Below are 24,202 nucleotides of genomic sequence, written 5' to 3'. Positions count from 1 at the left end.
CAGCCCCAATAGATAGTCCAACCAGTTGTCCAATGGCATTCCATGTGGCTGGGTCCCCAGATCAGTGTCACCACCATCCATAGATGTCCATCCTCCAACCACCAAAAGATCCCATCCTCCTGTGTTCCCCACCTGCTTTCATACCTTATTCCTGTTGCCTTTTTTTTCTCTATTTATGCCTTAGCACCTCTTTCTTTCAACCCAGATAATCTACCCCCAGTTACTTTCCCCCCACCCCTTATTAGTCACAATTCTGTGACACCCATACCCATTCTATGGTTCTATGATCCTTGTCCTTGAATAGCTGTAATGACTCTCCCATTTTCCTGTAGAGGCCTCAGCTGGTTATGATGTTCAATGGTCCCACCACACACCTTGATCACCAGTGCCAGCTTTCCATGAATGAATGGTTGGAACCTTGCCCAAATTTAGAACTTCTGAGCAACCAGCACAAGGCTATGGACTAGAGGAAGGACATGAAGTGGCAGAAATGTCCCTGCTCAGTGTTGGTGATGCACAAGCCAGAAAAAGCCCAGAACTTGACAGTGGGCTGGTGGCAGGAAGATTCACCTCTTCGCTTGGCGTCCTGGTGGCTCTTCCAGGATGCTGTTTCTGTAGGTGCTTTGATCTGTTACGTGTCGCTTTGCAGTGATGAACACTTCTTTCCCCACATTGAGGTCAGCAGCTGAGTGGCATCTGTCATGTCTGCTCTGCAGAACAGCCTCTGATGTTCAGGAGGTGCAACTCATTGCACAGGTCTTGCTTGGGCTGGGGTTTGCAGATGGGATTGCATCAAGCAGGAGAAGTGGGATCAGGCACAGAGGTCTGCCCAGTTCTCATTCCTGAGACTCTGGCATGTGCCATGAAATGTCTCCTTGGGAGGTATCTTGAAGGCACCGAATCTTTGTTTTGTGCTTGCCCCTTATATATCCAGGCTGTACCCACGGGATGATGCTTCAGGAGAAGACTCCACCATGTAGGCAAGGACCTGGTCTCCATCATCTCTTCTCTGATGTTTGATGCACGATGCCCAGGTGTGAGGCTCTGAACTCCAACCCTTCAGCCAGGTGTGGGTGTCTTCTGCCGTTGGAGACCCATGGGCTATCCATGGCTGGCACATGGGGTGGGCAGAGGTCATGGGGTCCACAGGACATAGGGCCCTCTGGAACCAGATGGGAAACTCTAAGAACACCTCAAATGGATCTACAAGGTGTTTGGGACACTGGGGTAAAACAGACTCATCTCCTTGATGTACACGCTGCCTCCCACCCTAATTTCCCCCTCCCAGTCCCTTTCCCCTTCCCAGCGTAAGTGACCCGGGGATGCCCCCCCCAAAAAAAACACAAACACCACACAGAAGACACTGCACAGTTCATGAGAAAACGAAAGAAATGCCAAGGCAGTTTATTTACAGTAGTTGTATACAAAAAAAAGGACAGCTCGTGTCACAGCTAGAATAGCCCCCTCCGTCTCCTTTGCTGCCCTTTCCCATGCTCCCCCCACCGGCACTGGTCCCCCTCGGGGCTCCAGGGTCTGGGTGAGCATTTCACAGCTCACATAAAGAGATGTGGTTCCATCAGAGCTTGGGAAGCCTTATCTGACCACAGTGGAGACCAAAGGTTTTGTTAGCATCAGGGTTGGAGGCTGTTGAGGTGCCAGGGCATGGTGGTACTGGGACCAGTGCCTGCTGGCAACTGAGAGAGGAGGGGACATTGCCACCCCTTCCGCTGGGAAGGGACTCGCTGCAAGTTCTCTGCTTTGCTCCCCCTCCCTGGAGGCAAAGATCACCTAGGGGATTGCTCAGCAGCTCCCACAAAACACCTCCTGGGCTCTTGGTGGGTTCCCAAACTGGCCTCTCTCCTGCCCTGTTGTCACCAGGAGCTGCCATCGCTGCCCCCAGGGGTTCCTTATGGCCATTATCTTCTGCTCTCCAGGGAAACATCACCATTCCACCTCCAGTTCTCCAGCCTGGGCTCCCCCAGCTCCATTTTGCCTCTTGTTTTTCCCCATCCCTTACATCACGCTTTCCATAACCCTGCCTTGTTTTCTTCTCCTGCTTTCACTCTCCATGGGGGTGATCTGCCTTTTGGAATAACCACCTCTAAAAGCTGATGGCTTTCCAGCTGCTCTAACTGAAGAAGAGGGGCTTTCATCCGAGTTCCCACAAGGTGATTCTCAAGAGGCTCTTACAAAAAAAATGTAGCTCTTTGGGAAGTCATGGGGCTTTTGAGTTTCACCCTTGAAAAGGATCATCAGGATCTCCTACAGCCTAATAAAGCCTTTGGAGCAAGTGACCCTCACCCTCTGACCACCTCCAATGGGGGGGTCTCTTCTCCCCCTTCCCCAAAATGGTTCTGTAAGGTCTATGGGCAAATAACACCCGCTTTGGGCAAAAGGCCCTGAGTCCAGGCAGGAACAAGGGAGGGAGAGGCACCAAGAGATGCCACTGCCCATCGATGGGGTGGGGTGGAGAAGAAGGAAGCCAGAGGGATGCCCGCCTGCCCGCCCTGCCTGCCCAGCACCAAATTAAAGTCACACATGACGCACATTCCCCCCCAAATCTTCCCTCCCCACCCTCTCCATCCCCCCTGGCTTTTCCCCAGGGGGGGCCACCTCCTCTACTTCGCCAGCCCTCGGCTGTCTCCTCCAAACACGGTTGACGGGTGGGTCGTGGTACCCACCAAGGAGATGGGCATCCTAAAGCCGGCACCCTCCCGCCCACCCTCCCTCCCCACCCTCCCCAAAACGACTAGGATGGCTTCACTTGTCAAGTCTTGACATTCACGAACAAAGAAAGCAGAGGAACGTCCACCCTTCCACCATCCGACCTTGCGCTGTGGCAGCCTCCGCCACCTCTCCGGAGCTGTCAGTCCCACCATCGCCTCTTTATCTGGAGGCTTCTTCCTTGAGCTCCTTGTTTTTTCTCACTTCTTCTGCGTGTTTGTCCTGCGGAGGGGAGGGTAGGAGGGAAGGAAGGGGGGGACACGCATTAGCTGGACGGACTTCGGGGTCCCCACGGGCTGGCCAGCGGCTTCGGAGGGGTTCGAAGGCACGAGGGCGTTTCGTGAGGTTCATCCCCCGAGGGACACCACCGATGGGTCAACAGCGTCCCCTCCTCCCCTGGGGTGATTTTAAGGACTGTGGAGGCACTCGGGGACAGATTGTCCTCGCCCTCTAGCTAGGAGGTAGATGTCAACCAGACGGGATGGACCGGGAGCCCCAAGGAGATGGGGTTAGCTCGGATTGTCCTTCATTATCTGGTGCTCTCCACCTCTGACCCAAGGCTAGCTGAGGCGTTTGGTGAAGGGCACTGGGCGAGCTCCTTGCAGAAGGGATGTTTTGGAGGGAGCTGGAGATGGTGAGGGTGGGACCTTCCATGCTGAGGTTGGGAACAGACCTGCTTCGGGGAGAGAGAAGAGGTCTGCACCGGCTGGCAGGGTGGAAGCATCTCCCAAGCATGGCAGTACGGACCCTTCCAGCTCCACCGGGGAGCTGATGGCTCCGTGGCCTCTGTCGAAGGGACCGGGGGAAGATTTGCCACCCCAGAGGTGGAAAAATTGCCTGTGGTGGGTCTAGGCCACCATGGTGGGAAAGTAAAGGCTTTGCATGTTTATGGGTGAGATGTAGGTCCCAGTTCTCCACCCACCAACCACTCACGAGCCTACAGACATGTCAGGCAGGACCCCCCCACCCCAGGTGGGACATTGCGTTTGGGTGTTGCTGCACAGTGGAAGGGTAGAGGGACCCTCCTCTTTGGTGGTGTCCCCAGGGGATGATGCCACCCCAAAAGCCATGCAAGTTGCCCAGGGGTTCTGTGACACCCTCCTAGACTGGTGTCCCAGCATGTCCCCCCTTCCTCCTCATTGGGCTCTCACCTTCTCCTGCAAGCGCTCCAGCATGGCGGCTAAATGGGCCTCACGGTTCTCCTTGTTGGACTCCATCTTCTGCGCCAGCTTCTCTTTGGCCATCTTGATGAAGTTGTTGTTCTCCTCGATGGCCTTCTGGATGACCTCCCGCTCGTGCTCCCGCTTCTCTGCCAGATGCTTCAGCAGCTCAGCCTCCTGGTACTGGTGTGGGCAAAGAGGACACAATGGCCATGGGGACCATGGGGCCCTTCTCCTCCTGGCCAAAACCACCCTCTCCAAACTCAGCAGCATCCCCAAAGGTGGGTGCACTTTGCTGAGTGAGCACCCTCAGCCCAAGTTTGGTGTCCCCAGGGCATGTCCCCATGCTGAAGTGCTGTGCACAAGTCACAACACCTACCTTCCTCCTCTCCTCTGCTGCCTCCAGCTTCTTCTGGATCTCCTCCAGGGAAGGGTCACGCCGCCGGGGCAGGGAGGCGTTGAATTCGGGGATGCCATCGAACGATGGGGGCTTGAGGATGACCTCGAAGGACTGCCCCGAGGTGCGCTTGTTGAGCTCGATGACTTCCATGTCGGAGATGACGCACCAGGTGAGGTCCACCGTGTCTGCTGGGAGAGGGGCAGGGGCTGAGCACTGGCATGGGTACATCCCACCCCTTTGGGCAAACCATCCCCAGGGTCATAGAATCATAGGATGGTTTGGGTTGAAGGGACCTTTCCAGCTCCCCCAGCCCCCCTGCCATGAGCAGGGACATCTGCACCAGCTCAGGTTGCTCAGAGCCCCGTCCAGCCTGGCCTGGGATGTCTCCAGGGATGGTTCAGCCACCACCTCTCTGGCCAACCTGGGCCAGGCTCTCACCACCCTCAGCACAAACAATTTCATTATATCCAGCCTGAATCTCCCTCCTTTAGTTTAAAACCATCACCCCTTGTCCTATCGCAACAGGCCCTGCTCAAAAGGGTCCTGCACCTGCAGCCTCCACAATGGGCCACCACCAGCTCCATGGGTTTCACCCAAACCCCCGCACCCCAAATGCACCGCTGCGGTTCAACCCCAATGTCACGAGTTGGGATTGGGACTCCAAGACACGTATCAAGAGATATGAGCTGGGAAAATTTGGGTGAAATAGGGGCTGGGCATCCCCACAGGAGAGACACAGAGATCAGCCCTGCTTTGGGGACTGGGGACGGGACCATGAAGCCCCTTTGCAGCTGCAGATCCCAGCCAGGAGGAGCCCCCAAGGCTGAGCATCCCCCTCCATCGTCTCTGGACCCGCCAACATGAATCAGCCTGAATCACCCAGAACCGGCTGCCTAAAAATACTGAGCCCACGCTCGGCGCTTCGTGCGGTGGAGCCGCGGTGGAGGGGGAGCTATGGGGCTGCCCAAGTCCCCCCAAACCCTGATCCAGTCCCCCGCTTCCAGCCAGTGCCAGCAGACCGTGGAGACACCTCTCTGGGTTTGAGGGTGACCCTGCTCATGCCAAGGGGGGGTCTGCAGCCCCCCACAGCCTCCACCATACCTGCACCCCTGGATCACGGATGGGCAGCAGGGTCCTACCTTCGTACGTGTACCCTGGCTTGTTCAGGGGGTCCGAGAGGAAACAGGAGCAGAAGAGGGAGACGAGAGGCAGCTCCTTCATCTTCTCTTTGTAAGCTGGGGAGAGATGGTGGGGTTGGGGGTCAGAGGGGTTGGGGGGCTCCTGCCAAGCATCTGGGGTGGGGGCTGCCATGTGTCAGGGAAGGGTTGGGACCAAAGTTTGCCCAGATAGTGCAAACAGGGTGATGTGGGTGGGGAAAGCAAAGCATGCAAAGGGGAAACCGAGGCACGCAGAGGCAGGGTGCTTTACTGATGGCCACAGGGGTTCTGTCAGCCCTGGGGTGTTAACCTGTGGGTGTCCCAGGGCAGAGCCACCCCCAGGGTGGTTTGGATGGGACCCCACTCAAACTAGGGGTGCCCAGGCATGAGGTAGGTGCCAGGGTTGGGTTCATGGTGTTAGGTGAGCCATGCTGTCCCCTGTCCCCACGCATGGCCCCGTGAGGGTGACGTACCAGCCAGAGTCATGGCGTGGAGATCCTTGGGCGTCCTCAGCAAGAGAGTTCCTGCGGGAGGAAAGAGCTGGGATCAGTGCGGGGTGTCCCAGGGGGTGGGGCACTGGTGTGATGTGGGGGACACTCCGGTGTGACGCTGGGGTGACACACACCAGTGTGTCCTAAGGCCACCCCTGCTGTCACCCCCACTCATGTCTAGAGAGCCCCAGTGCTCAGCTCGCCCCTTGCAGATGGGCTGACGCACCAGGACCATCTCCTGCATCCCACCGGGAACCTCCCCGGGGGTCCCCATGGCTGTGGATCATTAGTGGGGACATCCCTGGGACCCCCCAGGGTGAGCGCCAGACCTGGCAAGGGGCAGCAACACCCAAAAACCCATTAAAATACAGATAACCAGGGGCCATCCCCCTCTCCCAGGGTTTCTGGGGTGCGCAAAGGGGGTGTCAGTGCCATCAGAGGGGTTTCCTGGTGAAATGCCCTTCCTAGCAGCACCAAAGCATGGGCTGAGATTTTTTTTGAATTATTCATGGCTTTTGTTTCTAAAGGAAGAAACAATTAAAATCCTTCTTTAAAATGGGGAGTCGTAAATCCCCGCAGCCCCCCAGGGATGGGGTAACCCCCACCATGGGCATCCTGGGGACACCAGGGTGGTGTCAGCTCCACAACCACAACACATCCCGACCCAGCTCGACTTGGGGAGTTCCCAATAAACCCCGACCCCTCAACCCCATCCTGCTGAGATCCAACACAGCATTCTCGCAAATAACCTGCCAGAGAGGGGACAGGGACAAAATGCGGGGACACGCTGCCAGGGACACCTCTTTTGGAGATGCTCCCCCACTTTTAGGTGACCCCCGGTGCCAGGGCTGTTTGGGCTTGGGGGTTACCCAGGGGTGAACCCCGCTGGTTGGAGGGGTTCGCTCTCTCTCGGTGGCTCTTGCCCAGGCAGGGTGGGGACGCTCGGATGGCTCGTGTGGTGACACGAGGCTGTGCCGGGAGCTCTGACAGCCTTCGTCTTCCCTTCCCACCTCTTGTGTCACCACCCAAACCCTCATTTTCCTGGGTTTGCTGAGCGGGGGACACACCTGAACAAATTTCATGCTAGAGAACCCCTTCTTCTAGACATTCACAACAATAAAATGCAGAGATGGCCATCAGACCCAAAATGTAGAGGATGATGGGGTTCATCCCTAAGGGTACCAGCCCCACTCCTCCTCGTTGGATGAAGATGCTGGTCAAGATGTTCAGAGGCTTTTCCAAGGGGAAAACCCCTCCCTGTTTAGCTCCCTTCCCTCTCTGCTTCCCAGCCCCCGTGCCCCCCTGGCAGCCCCAACCAGGGGTGTGGTTGGGGGTCCTGCTGCTGCTGACAGCCCCAAATACAAATCTGTCTCCCTCAGGCTGAAATCTGTCCCCCCTGTGCTTAAACCAGCACAGAGCGGCCACGGGAGCGATGCTGCTCCCAACGAGGCGCACGTGGCAGGGAGGGGACCCGATCCCACCCCCCCAAAAAAAGCTGCAACCTGGTTTCACACCCTGATCTCTGCTGAAAATCCCCTGAGACAATGGAGACCCCCCCCCCACTCTGCAAATCTCCCATCCCTTTCCCTGGAAGAAGCGCCCAGAGATGGAGGGGATGAAGGAGCTGGGGGGCTCCCAGCTCCTTCTCTTGAACCTTCCCAAGAGATGGATCCTCTGCCCCCCCTGCCTTGCCGGGGTGAAGCAGAATGGCAGCTGCCTCCTCCCTCCCCCTTGCTTTTCCCCCCTTCCTGAAATAAATCTATCAGGTCACCTCCACCAGCATCCTGCCACCATCAATAATTCAGCCTGGCCATGGCCTCCGGGGGGGCTCTGCATCCCTGCACCCACATTTGTGGGTGGGGGGGTGGTCCAGGTGAGGTCATGCACCCCTTTGGGTGTTCCGAGGATGCTGAGTGTGCAGGACCCCCCTGGGATGCTGGGACGAGGTGGAGGATGCTGAATCCCATCCCTGCACCCCTCTGTTGTGGGGGTTCTCCAGAAGCCCCAGTTTGGCTGTTGAGATGGGGGGAGGGGACACACATGTACCCCTGGCTAAATCCCAGTGTTCAGGGGGGGTGGAAAACGCCCTTTCGAGGGTGGATACCACCCCAAAATAAATGGGGGTGCGAGGGTGTCCCGGCACAGCGAGGAGGATGCTGGAAGGATGGGGAGGGGGACAAAGCGGGGTGTCGCAGCTAGAAAGCGACATTCAGTGACCTCCTGAAAAAATTCCCCCCACCACCACTTCAACCCCTCCCGAAAACTTTTCAACGCTTCCCCTTCCAAAAAAAACACCCCCCACCCCGCCCCGGCCAGCAATTCCCCCCCCATAGCACTCACCCCACCGCCGGTGCTTGAGCTGCTTCTCCGCGCTCCTCGGGCTCATTTAACGCGGGCGCGGGGGGTTCGCGCGGAGCATCCCAGCCCGGGGGGGGCCCCAGCGCTCCCCCCCCCCCCATGACATCACCGCTCCGCTCCGCGATTGGAGCATCCGCGCTGCCGCCGCTGATTGGCTGAGGGACTGTGCGAACCGGGTACCAGCCCGATGACATCACGCCCCAGCAGCTATTTTCAGGCTGGGTCTTGGGGGGGGGGGAAGAAAAAACCCCCCCAAAAAATTAGAAATCACCTTTAAAAAATGATAGAGGCAAGGGGGGAGTTGGGAGTGAAGGTGAGTGGGGGTGAGGGGCTGGTTTTGGCGTGAAAAGGGGGGCTTGAGGGGTTTTTTTGGGGGGGTGATGGATGAAAAAGGCTGAGCGCATGGTGGGAAGCAAGCGTTGGCTCTCTGCTAGAGCAGGACAAAGCTGGGGGGTGACAAAGTGACAAAGAAGGGGACTGGGAGGGTTTAATGGGATCCTGGTGGCATCTCCAATGGGTAAAACCACCTTGCTCCCCTAAAGCCAGGCTGGGGGGTGTTGTCCCCATGCTGGGGGGCAACAGGGGGGTCCTCTCCATCCTCCCAGCACAGGGATGTGGCATAAGGCCGCTGTGACCCATCCCTGTCCCCAAAGCCACGTGAGGACTCATTATCCTCCTCCAAAATGGGCAATGGGAATTGGGAGAGGTCAAGTCCCAGATTCCGAAATTATTTCAGTGCGAAGCCGCCGGGGATGTTGGGGCGAGCGAAGGTCCTCGGGGAGCCTCAGTAGAGCTAGGACATCTCTCCGGGACACGTCCTTCCCATAAAGTGACTTTTCTTCCCCCAAATCTGCTTCACCCTGACCTATTTATCACCAACAGCTGTGTCTGACGGTGATCACACACCCAGCACCTCTGGGGAGCCGTGCGGGTATATTTAGGCACCAGTCTCCTCCGTTATGCAATGAGCATCAGGACGGCTGTGGGGAGGTGGTTGCCCATGGAAAATAAATGTAGAGTGGCTTTGCAAAGCCCCGTGGCCTCAGGACATGGGGAAGGACAGGATGATCCAGCTGGAAATGGGGGTGACATCACATTATCAGCCATTTCGCTCATCTGAAACTCAACAGTGTGTTGCTTCCCTCCAAAAGGATCCACACCAGGCATCCCCCGGCTCAACAGGGTTTGGGTGCCCACCCAGGTGTGGGTGTTGTGGGTGGGATGCCCGTGGGACATCCGAGGGGACAGAGCACCAGCTGTGAGCTGGAGGAGCCAAGGGGAGGAAAGAGTCAGGACTCAGCGGCCAACTAGGGGACAAACAGCCATTGTGGGGACACACGTGGCTGCGGGACGGTCCCTGCCGTGGCTGGCACTGGGTTACGTGACACCCCACGGCGAGAGGGTGCAGGAGGAGCTGCTCAAATACTCCTTTGAGCTCTCCACGGACCCCACGTTGGTGGCCGCGTGGCTGATGGGGGGTTCTGGAGCCAGTAGAGATACTGGGAGCACTGGGAGGGGGGCACATTTTGACATGCCTCCTTGTCCCCCAGCTCCACAGGACCAGCATTTGGCGGGGGGGGGAAAGTGCTTGCTTCCAGCTCCTGGAGCTCCCGTGGCTTTGGGGACACTTGGTGGCCACCATCCCTAAGGGCTGTCACCTTCCACCCCGTGAAGCCTCCTGGCTGCTCCAGCACTGGGAACTGTTTTTCTCCATCACTATGTGATGCTCTAAACTAAACGAGGTGTAGACAAAGGAGATGAAGAGGATTTGGGTTGCCATGGGCTGCCCCTTTGCCGTCCACATTGTCCCCATCAAAACCTCCTTGGGGACAGGCTGGAAGTGGGGCCATCTCCAGCACAGGAGGTGGCTGGAAGGGAGGTTGGTCATGAAACTGGTTCTGGGGAGGAAAGAGTCCCAACAGGAAGAATCACAGAATCATTTTGCTTGGAAAAGACCTTCAAGATCATCAAGTCCAACCATAACCCACCCCTGGCACTGCCCCATGTCCTGGGAACCTCATGTCCGTCTGTCCAACCCTCCAGGGTTGGTGACTCCAGCACTGCCCTGGGCAGCCTGTTCCAATGCCCCACAGCCCTTTGGGGAAGAAGTTGTTTCCAAAATCCAAACCATAAGAGGAGGCCCCAGGAGAAGCACCAGGTGAAGGGTTTGCCTTCCCTACGACTGTCCCTCTGCCTTAGGGATACTTGCCCGGTGCCAATGGCCAAACCCCTCCCAGACACAGATGGGAGAGATGGAAAAACCCTTTTGCCATGGGCACGTTGGACCCATCTGCATCCCAGGCTGGACCAAGAGGAAGGTCCGTGTGTCCCGGGATGCTCCTGCTGACCCAGGCCCCCAGGGGGACCCCAGGGATGGGGTGAGCGGATAGGGTGCCCCCCAGGCCCTTTCCCATCCCCTAGCCATGCTCAGGGTGGTTTCAGGGCTGGGGTGACCTCTGCACCTCCTGCCTCCCCAGGACATCCCCAGCCTCCCCACCAATGTTCCCCCATCGCTGTCACTGAACCTGTCCCAGCGCTGGGGACCCACCTGCAGATCTGTCCCCTGCACCCCCCCGGGCTGGCCCCACCCTGGGAAACCTCCTTTTGGAGGGGTCCCCCTTGCTCCCCCCACCCATCCGGGATGCACCGGTTGGTACCCGGGGTTGGGGAGGGGGGGGGGGCGTGGAAAAGGTGCTTTGCACCCCCGGATTGGGCAGAAATTACATCATCGCTGGGCTGCGAGCCAATGGGAGAGCCGCCTGCTGCTCCGAAATATCGCCCGTCACTATAAAAGGGGGGGATGCTGGGGGGGCGGAGGGGGTGTCAATACAGCCCCACACCCACCCGTGGACCAGCGGTGCCCACCCACCTCTTGCAGGGATGGGTGGGGATGGGGATCCCGGGCACCCCGCTGCTCGTCCTGGGCGTGAGCAACCCAAAATGATGCTCAAATTGAAATAAGAGGAGAAAACGAGAGAGAAAGAAAGAAAAGGTAAAATACAAATAAAAAAAAGAGAACGTTTAAAAAAGGAAGAGAAAAATAAAAGAAGAGAAGATTTAGGAAGTAAAAGAAGATAAAATAAGGTAAAAATAAAATAAGGTAAAATAAAATAAATAAAAAATAAAAGTAAAAATAATTTTAAAATGTTGTTTGTGATTATTGTGATAATAATAATAATAATAATAATAATAATAATAATAATAATAATGATAAATAATAATACGCTCAGTCCCAGGGAGACATCGCCCATGGCTGCAGGATTTGCGCTGGGCAGCAGCAGATGATGGGCAGCATCAGAGTCTGGCGCAAGGTGGGATGCTCACCCCAATTCTCCTGCTCTCCCCATATCCTGGGATGCCGGGCCGGTCACCGATAACGTCAGCCCACCAGGGTCACCCCCACACCACACGCCTCCAATAACAACATCTCCATTTTGGGTTTTTTTGCCTTTTTTCTTTTGCTTTTTCCACCGCCAGCACTTGTTCCTAAGGAGCATCCTATGCAAATGGGGAGAAACCATGGAAACCGCCCGTTAATATCGGCATGCGGGCAGCACAGCCCACCAGCACTCCCCCCTTTCCATATAAACACCAAGTGCTCACCAGGACGGGGGGAAATAGCCTTTTTCCAGCAGGATTAATACCCCAGCATGGGGTTGCAGAGGGTGTTTTTGTCTCCCCAATCCCACCTCTGAGCATTTTCCACCTCTAAACACCAACCGCACATCATCACTTGACTCCTGGAGCTGGGGATTTAGGGAAAAGCCCCTCAAAAGGGTGAAGTCATGGGGAGAAGGTTTGGAGGAGATGGGTTGTTACTCTCAATGATGTTCCCATTATGTTCTCTTTTTGTGGAGGGGAAACTCACGCTTCTGCCCACGTCCACCCAAGCGTGTGGGACTTTCCCATCCCCAAGGTGTGTGGCCAAAGGTCCCATCCCCTGCTTCACCCGCCGCAGCGAGACCTGGAACCTGAAAGCTGCAACACTCCTACAAACCTGGAAATCCTAGAGATGGTTTCATTTGCTATTTCCAGCCCCCTGGCAGGGATTTACCTTCTCCCCAAAGCCTTCCTGGCTTTAATCTGGATGGAGAGGGACAGAGAAGCAGCGGTTTGGGCAGAGAGAGGTGCGGAGCCGTACCAGAAGAGCAGAGTGTTTATTAATGATAAAAAACCGAAGAAGCAGTACATACATAAATTCTTTTTTTCCCCTTAATTTCTTTTCCTTAAGGAAAGCTGAAAAAAGCATCTGGAGAACCCCAAATGCAGGCAGAGGTGGTGGTGGCCACTAGACGGGGACATCCTCACGGACACGGACCCGGAGGGGACAGATGCGAAGCGCCTCGGGCTGCGCGCCCACCGGCGTCACCCCCACGTAGAAGTAGGGGAAAACGGTGCCGCCGAACTTCTCGTGGAAGGTGTAGATGTGGGTCTTGCGGTCGGTGTCGTAGAAGGACAATTCCCCCTCGTCACAGTCCAGCTCCACCCGGATCCGCCTCAGGTCGCCTGGCACCGTCTCCAACCGCGCCGTGTTGGACGCTCGGCACTTCTTGCCGTCCTTCCCGGACAGGCGGTAGATGTACCAGAAACCGGAGCGAGCGTCGTGGTGGAAGGTCCAGTGGGTGCCGCTGTGGGGCCGGGCCACCCCCACCCGCCAGTTCGTCATGCCACCCAGGTCCACCTCCCAGGTGTGGAAGCCGGTGGAGAAGCCGCGGGAGCCCAGGATGCAGGGAGCCGAGGTGAAGCGCTCGGGGTTCTCCACTAACAGCTTGTAGCCACCGTTGGTGACGCTGGTGAGGTCCTCGGACACCGAGAGCCAACCTGCTGCCGAGTTGGGGTCGAAGCTGAAGGGGACTGGGGTGGGGACATAGAATCATGGAATCATTTCGGTTGGAAGAGAGCTTCAAGATCATCAAGTCCAACTGTTACCCCAACACTGACACTAACCTGAGAACCTCATGTCTGTCTGTCCAAGGATGGTGACTCCAGCACTGCCCTGGGCAGCCTGTTCCAATGCCCCACAGCCCTTTGGGGAAGAAATTGTTCCCACATCCAACCTCAACCTCCCCTGGCGCAACTTGAGGCCGTTTCCTCTGCTCCTGGCGCTTGTTCCTGGGGAGCAGAGCCCGACACCCCTGGCTCCAAGCTCCTTTCAGGCAGTTCAGAGATCAGAAGGTCTCCCCTCAGCTCCTGTTCTCCAGCTGAACCCCCAGGTCCCTCAGCCGCTCCATCACACTTGTGCTCCAGACCCTTCCCCAGTTCCATTCCCTTCTCTCAACTCTCTGGACACACATGGTAGGAGCCTGAGTTGCTGTAGGGATGAGCTTATGGAGAAACTGCAGCCCTGCATCTCCCCAGCCTTTCCTTTGTGGGGACAACCCATGGAGAAATACACTCCCCAGGGCTTCCTTTTCAAGGCGCAAGTGCCCCAGGGCACCCGTTCTGCTCTCCATCCCCTTTCTCCAGGCTCATCAGCCATGTGCACAGATGCTCCACGTTCCTGTACTCTCCAGCACCCACCACCCCTGGGACAACCACCCTTTTGGGGGGGACCCAACACCTCACCTACGGTGATGATGTCCAGCATCTTCTTCCATACATTGTACTGCAGTGAGCCCAGGTACTTGGAGACATCAAGGAGCATCCCCCAGGGAACGGCCTCCGGCTCCTCGGCCGTGCAGGCAATCCTGGGGCAGAGGATGGAGACGGGTCCAGGGATGGAAGAAGGGACTGGACTGGGTCCCCTGCCACCCTGTGTTTTGGCAGAGCCACCCCATCAGCACCCTACATCTCCCCTGGGCTTTTCCCCAACCTTGCTCTCACTCCAGGAGAGCGAAGAATCACAGAATAGTCTGGGTTGAAGGGACCATTAAATCTCCCCCAGTCCCCCTGCCATGAGCAGGGACATCTGCACCAGCTCAGGCTGCTCAGAGCCCCATCCAGCCTGGCCTGGGATGTCTCCAGGGATGGTTCAGCCACCACCTCTCTGGCCAACCTGGGCCAGGCTCTCACCACCCTCAGCACAAACAATTTCTGCATCATGTCCGGCCTGAATCTTCCTCCTTTAGTTTAAAACCATCACCCCTTGTCCTATCACAACAGCCCCTGCTCAAAAGTCTGTCTCCATCTTTTTTATGGGCCCCTTTTAAGTCCAGAAAGGCCAAAATGAGGTCTCCCTGGAGCTCCTCTTCATGTCAGGAAGGTCCCACCACAAAATCCCCCCAACATCAGGGTCTTAGTGCTTCCCTCAATACTGTTTTGTTCCTTCATGTGTGTGTGTCTTAAGGCACCCAGGGGTGCTGCCTGCCCTTGGGACCCCTACCACATTCTGGTGGAGCACCCAGACCCAGAGGGGACATGGGGGTACAGGAAGTCCCTTGGGGCAGAGACCCCACTCTACAGTGGGGCAGGAGACCCCACTCAGCCCCCCAGGAGGAGATGTGGGTCTTGGCCACCCAATCACCACATGTCACTGAGCAGGGGATGCAGCAGGGACTGGGGCTTACCTGCGCTTGCGGTTCTTGTGGCTCTGAAAGAGAAGACACATCAGGCATCAAACCTCAGCTTGACATGGGGGATTGAAAACCATAGAATTAACGAATGTCAGGGGTTGAAGGGCCCTGGAAAGCTCATCCAGTGCAATCCCCCCATGGAGCAGGAACACCCAGATGAGGTTACACAGGAAGGTGTCCAGGCGGGTTGGAATGTCTGCACAGAAGGAGACTCCACAACCCCCTGGGCAGCCTGGGCCAGGCTCTGACACCCTCACTCCAACAAGTTGCTTCTCCTCTTTCAGTGGAACCTCCTGTGTTCCAGTTTGCACCCATTGCCCCTTGTCCTGTCCCTGGTTGTCACCAGCAGAGCCTGGCTCCATCCTCCTGACACTGCCCCTTTCCATATTGATCCCAGGAATGAGTCCCCCCTCAGTGTCCTCTTGTCCAGCTCCAGAGCCCCAGCTCCCTCAGCCTTTCCTCACACGGGAGATGCTCCACTCCCTGCAGCATCTTGGTGGCTGCGCTGGACTCTCTGCAGCAGTTCCCTGTCCTGCTGGAACTGAGGGGCCACAGCTGGACACAAGATTCCAGGTGTGGTCTCCCCAGGGCAGAGCAGAGGGGCAGGAGAACCTCTCTGACCTACTGACCACCCCCTTCTAACCCACCCCAGGTCCCATTGGCTTCCTGGCCACAAGGGCCCAGTGCTGGCTCATGGTCACCCTGCTGTCCCCAGGACCCCCAGCTCCCTTTCCCCTATGCTGCTCTCTAATAGCTCATTCCTCAACTTATACTGGAAACAGCCAAAGCATCCCCAAGCAGCCCGGTAGAGGGTGATAGAGCGAGGGTGACACCCTGCTGGGCATGGGGGCAGCACCCCGGGAGGGCTTTACCATGAGGAAGGTGTAGTCATCCTCCTTGAGGTCCGCCTGGAGCTGGTGGGCTTCATTGAGCAGTGCCCGGCTCTCCTCTGCCAGCTGCTTCATCTCGCTCTGGATGCGCCCGTCCTTGAGGCGCGTCTCCTCCCGCACCCGGGCCAGCAGCGCGTCCTCCTCGCCCCGCAGGAACTCGTGCAGCTTCTCAAACTCCCTCCTGATCTGCTCCTCCAGCCGCGCCGCTTCCGCCTGCACCACGCGGGGATGTCACCACCTCCCTTCGGAGCCCCCAGCAACGCTGGGGTCCCCCCATATGCTCAACCAGAGCCCTCCGACCAGCTTCAGTGCTCAGTGACTCGCCCCCACTGCCCTCCCAAAATGAGCGTCCCCACTGCCACGGCAGGCTCATCCCACCACCCTGGTCCCCAATTCCCCATCTGAGTCCTTCCCCCCACTCAGCATCACTCTCCTCGCTCAGGGATGGAGCAGCCCAGGATGGGTACAGCGCTCCACCCCCAAAACCAGCTGCATTCCTGCCCAGGGCGTGTGCACACGTGCACACACCTGTCAGGATCAGGCTCATTGCCTCCCCGCCAAGAGGGACCACGCACCTGGTTGTGTTTGGCGATGGACTCGTAGGAGCGATGCACAGCCCCAAAATCCTTTGCCTTATCCCGCAGGGAGGTCTCCATGTTCCTCAGCTTGGCCTGCGGGGATGAGACGCCTTCAGGACCCTACGCCCGGGGTTTCCAGTGCGGAAAAACAAGAGCCCCAACCCCAGTAGGACGAGGTTAAGCCGGATCCTTGCTCAATCCACCCTTTGCCCTCCTGCAGCCAAGGTTTGCCAGCGCTGCGCGGGGCTGTGCAAACACGCCGTCCCCGTGCAGCGAGGCAGAGGAGCTTTGCTTCGTGGTGAATCCTCCTCACTGTTTTTAAGCCCTTTCACTGATGCACCAACAAGTCCCTGCCTGTCCCAGCCGCTGCCGTGCTCCCAGGACGGCTCAGCACCGTGGGCAGCCTGCCCGGCCTTGCAAAACAGCAGCCCCACGGCCGCCCCGCGATATTTGAAATCTGGCACGTCCCCATGGGCTGAGTCAGGGCGGCAGCGGCTGCTTTCCCGCCTGGGAAGCGCGGCGGGTCCTGGCACAACGCCCGGCTGCCGGCCAAGCCCGTCTCCTCCTCTTCCTCCTCCCTGCACAGCCGCGGCCCGTCTGGCTCCATGGGGCTCGTCCGGCTCTATGGGGCTCAGCGCTGCCTCCCCCACCGTGTCCCTCCGGTTGGGGGAATTGTGCAAACCCCATCCCAAACATGCTCCCAGCCCCGGGGCGCTGCTGCAATAACCAGCTGCTGCAACAACCAGCGTGGCCGGATCCAGACGGAGGAAAGATGAGCCAAGGAAATGTGGGAAGCGGGTCAGACCCCTCAGAGCATCATCCCGCTCCCGCTTCCCGCAGGGCAAAGGGCCGCGTCCCAGGGGACGGGGTGGCACTGGGTAATTATTGAGCAGGGTGAGCGTGGGGCAGCGGTGCGGCAGGGACACTCCCACGGGACCCACCCTCGTGGCGTGGCTTGTTTTCATCCTGGCACGCCGGCGGGTACAACCGCGCTGCGCACGAGCCAAAGTTGCGCGCTGACAAGTCTGTGCCAGAGCATGAGCAAGCTGCACCCCTCCAGATCCTGGGGTGCCTCTCCGTGCCACCGCTCCCCCCTTCCTGGAGCGCCCCTCACCCTGAAATCCGCCGCCGCCTCCTGCACTGGCCGCATCTGGTGTCCTTCGTGCTGCTCGGAGCTCTGGCAGGTGAAACACGCCAGCTCCTTATCTTCCAGGCAGAAAAACTTGGCTTCCTCATGGTGCAGGGGGCAGAGGGCGGCCGCCCGGCCCCGCCGCTGCCCGTCCTCCTTGATGATCATCTCCACCAGGTTGTTGAGCGTGTGGTTGACGCGAAGGTCATCGAACGAGGAGGGCTCTTTGCAGACGGGGCACACGTGATGCCGGTGCTCCCAGGAACGGCTCACGCAGCCTTTGCAAAAGTTGTGGCCGCAGCAAAGCGTCACGGCTTCCCGGAAAGGCTCGTAGCAGATGGGACACAGCAGTTCCTCCTTGAACGTGGCCATGGAGGATGAGGCCAAGGCCACCGAGCTGCTGGCCGAGGGGCTGGCTCCCTTCTCCATGGCGCTGCGGAGAGAGGGGACGGATGGAGGGAGGCTGGAGCGGGTTTTCCGAGAGCCTCGGCTGAAAAAACAGCCCCGTTCCTGATGCAACCGGTTTCCTGCTGGTGACTCACCCCGCAGCTCCCTCCCCGGGCAGGGACCCGCCTGAGTGACACCGCCCCGGGCCACTGGCGGCCACCAAGGGCCGGAGGGCTCCGGCCACCGCGCCAGGATGTGCCGGAGCCACGAGGAACGGGCCGGAGGCTGCGCGGGGATCCCCCCGGTCCCGGACCGCACCGCCGGGGCACCCCCAGACCCACAACCCCCGGGACAGACTCTGTGTCTGGTCCCGGACCCCCATCCCCGCGGCAGCGCCCCTACCCGGTCCCGTACCGCAGCCCCCGGGGCAGCCCCCGTGCCCGAACCCAGGCCCCCAGCCCCGGTGCTCTCCCGCCGTGCCCGGGACCCAGACCCCCAGCCCCGGTGCCCGAACACCGGTGCTTGCCCCGGGGCCCGGACCCCCAGCCCCGGTGCTCTCCACCGATGCTCGGACCCAGCCCCCCATCCTGTGGGCAGCCCCGGTGCCCGGACTCGGACCCCCCATCCCTGGGGCAGCCCCGGTGCGAGACCCAGACCCTCACCCTCGGTGTTCTCCCATTGTGCCCGGACCCCCATCCCGAGGGCAGTCTCGGTGTCCAGACCTCGGTGCTTTCCCCGGACCCCCATCCCCTGTACTCCCCTCGGTGGTCGGACCCGGACCCTCAACCCCCCGGTGCAGCCCCCGTGCTCGGATCCAGATCGCGGTTCCCGCGGCAGCCCCGGTGCCCAGACCCGGATCCTCAGCCCCGGTGTCGGGACCCGGACCTTCACCCCCGTTGCCCGGAGCCGCACCCCACTCCCGGGGGCAGCCCTGGTGCCCGGCCCGCGGTGCTGTCCCCAGGGACCGGACCCCCACCCCTGGTGCCCGGACCCCAGCACCCGGGGCAGCCCCGGTGCCCGGAGCCGGATCCCCAGCCCCGGTGCCCAAACCCCCCCTCCCAGCTCTGCCCCGGAGCCCCACTCCCGGAGCATCCCCGGTGCCGCAACCTCGGTGCTGCTCCGGTTCCCCCCCAGGGCTGCTCCGGTACCCGGACCCCAGCCCACGTGGCAGCCCCGGTGTCCCCGGTTCCCAGCGCCGTCCCCCGGGGGGCAGGTGGGGGGTTCCTACCTTGCCGAGGGCGAGTGGCAGCGCCTGCAGCGGCTCCTCCGCCGCGACGGGCGCGGGGGGGCCCGGGCGAGCGCCTGCAGCATCGCGGGGACGGGGCTCGACCGGTGCTGGCGACGGCCGGGGGGGGACGGGGAGGAGCGGGGCGGGGGCGGGGCTGCAGCCGCCGGGGAGGGACCTCACCCGGGCACGGCCCCACGGTTCCTCCGCCCCCGCTCCGGAGGTTCTCCCGGTCCGCCCCCCCCGGTTTCCAGCTGCTGCACCGGTTCATGAGCCCCCCTGCCGTGCTTGTCCGGAGTGGGGTGGGGGGTTTAGGGCTCCCCTGCCCACCCCTCCGTGGGGCTGGGACCGCTGACCCCCACTTCGCTCCCTCTCAGGAGCTGGAGGCTGCTCAGTCCCAGGTTTTTGGGATATTCTGTGGCTCCAGGAGCCGGCGCTTCAGCAGAACAAGTGGAGATGTGCTGGGTGGTGTCTGCTGTCCCCTGGTCCCAGGCAGCGTGTCCATCCCTGCCTTACTTGCTCCAAAACCCTTTCCCTGCCCCAAAACCCTTTCCTTGCCCCCAAAACCTTTCTTTGTCCCAAAACCCTCACCTGACCCAAAAACCTTTCCTTGCCCCAAAAACTTTTCCCTGCCTCAAACCCCCTTCCCTGCCCTAAACCCCCTTTCCCTGCCCCAAACCCCCTTTCCCTGCCCTAAACCCCCTTTCCCTGCCCCAAAACCCTTTCCTTGCCCCAAAACCCTTTCCCTGCCCCAGGACCCTTTCTTTGCCCCAAGGACCTTTCCCTGCCTCCCACCTCCTCCCTCTTGCCCTTTGTGTTTGCGTTTCTACCCTGTGGATCCCTCTGCACCCCACAGATACAGCGACGAAGCCATCCCAGGGGACCACCGGCCCTGGAAGCTGCTGGGAGCCCCCAATGGGGATCAGGAGAAAACCTATTCAAGGGCACAGATACCCTGTGAGCAAAAACAAAACCATGTTGTTGTGCTCTGGTATGAGAAACCTTGTGCTGTGTCAGCGTTAGGCAGGGGAGCTGGCGCGGGGGTGTAATTTAGGGTTCTGCTTTAGCCAAGGCTAAAGATAAAGCTGGCCAGGAAACCTGTACTGGGAACGAGATCTAAGTGGTGTGAAGCGGAGGGGTGGAAGGGAGTCATGGATGCGACACGGCCCTCCTGGAGATCATTCTGCCGGTAGCGCTGCTTTGGGCTGATATTGCCTCGGAAATGCAGAATTTAGGTAGAGATGTAGTGACACTGGGACCCAAGAGGGAAAATAATTGGGGATGATTGTTTGAGGAGAGAAAAAGTGTCGGGGCAGCAAAAGGAAAAGTAAATACAAAGGCAAGAGGGATGCTCCTCGCAGGCCACACGCACACTCACGGCTCAGATTTAGAAAAGGTTTATTAGCCCCGCCTCCAGACACAGCTCAGGGCTTACAAAACCTCTGCCTTGGCCTTGGGCGCTCACTGCGCTTCCCTGGGACAGGCCAAGCTCAAGTCCATCCACTTTGTGGGGGGGCAGAGCAGCTCGCTGTTCACCTGCGGGGAAGAAAACCCCGTGAGCCTGACAGCAGTGGGGTCTCCAGGACAGTGACCCCCGTGTCTGGGACCTCCGTGTGGGGCACACGCGCTGGGGTGTCTCCAGCTGCAGGGGACGAGGGTGACACGCTCACCCTGGAGCTGACGTACTCCTGCAGCAGCACGCACAGCTCCGAGTTCTGCTGCTGCAGGACCGATGTTTCGGCCAGGAGGGTGGCCCGGGACATCAGGACATTGCTGGGCAAGGAGAACAGAGGGTTGACATGGCTGTGGTGTCCCCAGCGATGCCACCAGCCTGCCCGGGCCCCGCCAGCACTGCCAGCCACTCACTAATATTCCTCCAGTGCGGCCGCCAGCGCATCCCACAGCTTCAACACGGGCTGCGGGATAACGTGTGCCAGCGCTGCCCAGTACTCCTCGTCCCTGGAGCTGTCCCGTACTGGTAGCACCTCCTTCGCGGATTCATCCTTCTCCCTGGGGACACAGAGCAAAGCCTTGGGGCTCAGCTCCTCACGGGGGAAGAACAGCCCCATACCCAGTGACAGAGCCCAGGGAGCGGCAGCAGATGTGCCAGGGAGGGTCAGTGGGACATGAGGAAAAGGTTCTTCCCCCAGGGGTGCTGGACACTGAACAGGCTCCCAGGGAGGTGTCACGGCCCCAACCTGACAGTGTTCAACAAGAGACTGGACACCGTCCTCAGACACACGGGGTGACCTGTGGGGTGTCCTGTGCAGGGACAGCACTTGGACTCCATGATCCTGGTGGGGCCTTCCAGCTCAGAGCATTTATGATTCAATGATTCCCTCAGCTGCACTGAGCGCCATCGTCACACCGAGCACAGCTGGCACCTTCCTGCCCCACTGCTTTGCTTCCCTCCCCAGCCTGCTGGTCACCTCCTGTCTGGTTGTCACCCCTCGCTCCAGCACTGCCTGCACCCCCTTTCCCTGGGGGACCCTCCCCAGCCCTCTATAACCACAGAACAATTTTGGCTGGAAAAGACCCTCAATATCATCAAGTCCAACCATTAATCTTGCAGGGAAAGCTTTTGCGGCAGCCAGAATCACAGCACCACAGAATGTCAGGGGTTGGAAGGGACCTGGAAAGCTCATCCAGTGCAATCCCCTATTGAACTCTTTGTCCCTTGTCCTGTCACTGGTTGTCACCAGAAGAGCCTGGCTCCATCCTCCTGACACTCCCCCTTTACCAGGACAATCCAATCACACCCAGTCCCGCCCGCACCCCACCACAGCCCCCTCTGTGCCCCAGTTTGTCCCCCCCGCAGTGACAACGGCCCCTCTCTGCCCCACGTCCTACCTCGGCTTGTTAAAACCCCGCATAAACGCATTCAGGATCCTTAGGACATCATCGGTGCGGATGGACGCAGATGGAAGGGAGGCCGGCGGGCTCCGAGGGGGTATGAGCTCGTCCCTTTGGGGGCTAGATCCACCGTGCTCCCTGTCCTCAGCTGGATCTGTGACATCTTCTCCTCCTGAGCTGCTCTGGCTCTGGAGGGAAGCCAGCAAGCTGGACATGGGGCGTCTCACCTCCTTCCCAAGAGCCACCTTCCCCAGCACCTTCCAGCTCTGTCCCTTGGCAAATTTAGGGAGCTGAGAGGCTCTATTCAGCCCCAGCAGAAGATCACAACACTTCAGCCCTGGCATGTTCACCTCCCTTATCCAGGAAACATTTCAGGGTCAACACGCTGGTCTCCTTCTCTAGGTGTTCAGATGTTCTGCTCCCCCATTGCTGGACCCCCAGCTCTGCTGTCCCTGGTGGTCTCACCTGCCTGACAGTCACCTCTGGGGCTTTGTACTGCAGGAAAAAGTCCAACAGCTGGTACAGGTCATCCTCACTGTCAATCCCGAGGGCCTGGGGAGCAGAGGAACCAGGTGAGCATCCCTCAGAGGCATCACAAGAGTTGAGGACAAAACAAAGAGCATTTCACAGCATCACAGAGTGTCAGGGGTTGGAAGGGACCTGGAAAGCTCATCCAGTGCAATCCCCCCATGGAGCAGGAACACCCAGATGAGGTTACACAGGAAGGTGTCCAGGCGGGTTGGAATGTCTGCACAGAAGGAGACTCCACAACTCCCTGGGCAGCCTGGGCCAGGCTCTGCCACCCTCACCCCCAACAAGTTGCTTCTCAAATTTAAGCGGAACCTCCCGTGTTCCAGTTTGCACCCATTGCGCCTTGTCCTGTCCCTGGTTGTCACCGGCAGAGCCTGGCTCCATCCTCCTGACACTGCCCCTTTCCATATTGATCCTCATGAATGAGGTCATTATTTTTAATTATTAATTAATCATTATAAATTTCCCCAGAGCAGAAGGTTCCCCTCTGGCCATGCCACGCAAAGTGCGAATGGGTGGTAAGAAGTGTTTAGTGTGGGACAGCCCGGGTGTATTTGTGGGTGGGAGAGTCTGAGAACAGGCTGGAGGGGCCCTGGAGATGTTTAATTCTACAGCAGGATGGCCATGAGCCTGGGGTGGCTCAGTCCTGCACCATGTGGACATGGGGCAGAGCTTTCCCTGCTGACCACCAGCTCCCCTTCCCCAGCCACAACTCACCCCAAAGATGGAGTCGAGCTTCATGAGGATGCGGTCGTCCCTCCCCAGCGCTTGCAGGAGCCTCAGCTGCTTGCCCTCCAGCAGGAAACCCTTGGGAGACACGCAGCAAAGAGGGTGAGGAGAAATAGTGAGTACCTGCATTCCCGCTGCACAGCCAGCCCGTGCCACACTGCGGCTGTGCCACCCCGCGGTGACACACCGAGCGGGCAGCGGCTGGGAAGGGCGAGGGGGCTCTGGAACAGCCTCCCAGCAGAGAAGGGAGGTGGAGGAATCAGCACGGTGATGCCAAAAGGACCTCATGGTCTGAAGCTCTTGCTGAGTGTCCCCAGAGACGGGGAACAGCCTGGAGCAGCGGATGGAGAAGCCTGAGCTTATTCTGGTCTGGGCAGCTGTGGATTTGGGCAGCGGGGCTGTGCCTGCCAGTATGTTTTATTAGCATCGCAAAATCATAGAATCATTTTGGTTGGAAAAGACTCTCAAGATCATTGAGTCCAAGCATTACCCTCACATTGGCACTGCCCCATGTCCCTGAGAACCTCATGTCCATCTGTCCAACCCTCCAGGGATGGTGACGCCAGCACTGCCCTGGGCAGCCTGTTCCAATGCCCCACAGCCCTTTGGGGAAGAAATTGTTCCCACATCCAACCTCAACCTCCCCTGGCGCAACTTGAGGCCGTTTCCTCTGCTCCTGGCGCTTGTTCCTGGGGAGCAGAGCCCGACCCCCCTGGCTCCAAGCTCCTTTCAGGCAGTTCAGAGATCAGAAGGTCTCCCCTCAGCTCCTGTTCTCCAGCTGAACCCCCCAGGTCCCTCAGCCGCTCCATCACACTTGTGCTCCAGCCCCTCACCAGCTCCGTTCCCTTCTCTCCCCTCGCTCCAGCACCTCAAGGCCTTTCTTGGCATGAGAAAAGATCCAGCACAAGTGGGAGCGACCAGGGAACAGCACGCCTGCTCCCTGATCAAGCCATGTGCTACATCATCACGTACCGACTCGTCGCTCACGAGCTCCAGGATCCTCTTGGCAGTTTTCTTGCAGATATTTCGCAGAGGTGGGACTTTATCCTCAACCTTCATTGTGTTTTCTTTTCCTCCT

At 59.0% G+C, this 24,202-nt stretch overlaps 3 protein-coding genes across 7 annotated transcripts in view; all 3 read right to left on the bottom strand.

Annotated features, from left to right (window-relative positions):
* Nucleotides 1–2,886: 2,886 nt before the first annotated feature.
* Nucleotides 2,887–8,318, bottom strand: STMN4 (stathmin 4; the record flags this gene model as incomplete). 5 transcript variants are annotated; one of them, XM_080342113.1, is made up of 6 exons in its annotated part: nucleotides 3,254–3,397; nucleotides 3,876–4,067; nucleotides 4,264–4,472; nucleotides 5,424–5,519; nucleotides 5,915–5,965; nucleotides 8,273–8,318. In XM_080342113.1, 6 exons carry the CDS (start codon nucleotides 8,316–8,318, stop codon nucleotides 3,254–3,256), a joined length of 738 nt encoding a protein of 245 aa, XP_080198239.1. The 5 variants fall into 5 exon arrangements, with proteins under 5 accessions (XP_080198242.1, XP_080198243.1, XP_080198239.1 ...); XM_080342116.1 differs by lacking the exons at nucleotides 3,254–3,397; nucleotides 5,915–5,965; nucleotides 8,273–8,318 and adding an exon at nucleotides 2,887–2,946 and having other exon boundaries at nucleotides 5,424–5,514; XM_080342117.1 differs by lacking the exons at nucleotides 3,254–3,397; nucleotides 5,915–5,965; nucleotides 8,273–8,318 and adding an exon at nucleotides 2,887–2,946 and having other exon boundaries at nucleotides 4,264–4,469; nucleotides 5,424–5,514.
* Nucleotides 8,319–12,578: 4,260 nt separating this feature from the next.
* On the bottom strand, nucleotides 12,579–19,097 carry TRIM35 (tripartite motif containing 35; the record flags this gene model as incomplete). Its single annotated transcript, XM_080341191.1, has 7 exons — nucleotides 12,579–13,144; nucleotides 13,856–13,977; nucleotides 14,797–14,819; nucleotides 15,675–15,905; nucleotides 16,268–16,363; nucleotides 17,385–17,832; nucleotides 19,015–19,097. 7 exons carry the CDS (start codon nucleotides 19,095–19,097, stop codon nucleotides 12,579–12,581), a joined length of 1,569 nt encoding a protein of 522 aa, XP_080197317.1.
* Nucleotides 19,098–20,472: 1,375 nt separating this feature from the next.
* DRC1 (dynein regulatory complex subunit 1) overlaps nucleotides 20,473–24,202 on the bottom strand; it is a gene marked incomplete at both ends in the record, with an annotated part of 13,085 nt that continues 9,355 nt past the window's right edge. Inside the window, 7 exons of the mRNA XM_080342879.1 lie at nucleotides 20,473–20,547; nucleotides 20,682–20,784; nucleotides 20,878–21,021; nucleotides 21,862–22,052; nucleotides 22,330–22,416; nucleotides 23,113–23,202; nucleotides 24,097–24,200. Coding sequence (XP_080199005.1) covers nucleotides 20,473–20,547; nucleotides 20,682–20,784; nucleotides 20,878–21,021; nucleotides 21,862–22,052; nucleotides 22,330–22,416; nucleotides 23,113–23,202; nucleotides 24,097–24,200 — 794 coding nt within the window. The remainder of the gene's footprint in view (nucleotides 20,548–20,681; nucleotides 20,785–20,877; nucleotides 21,022–21,861; nucleotides 22,053–22,329; nucleotides 22,417–23,112; nucleotides 23,203–24,096; nucleotides 24,201–24,202) is intronic.

The sequence above is a fragment of the Nesoenas mayeri genome (genome assembly GCF_963082525.1).
Source record: "Nesoenas mayeri genome assembly, chromosome: 3".
Classification (NCBI taxonomy): Eukaryota; Metazoa; Chordata; class Aves; order Columbiformes; family Columbidae; genus Nesoenas; species Nesoenas mayeri.
Note: the sequence above shows the minus strand (reverse complement) of the source record. Positions and strands in the feature narration are given on the sequence as shown.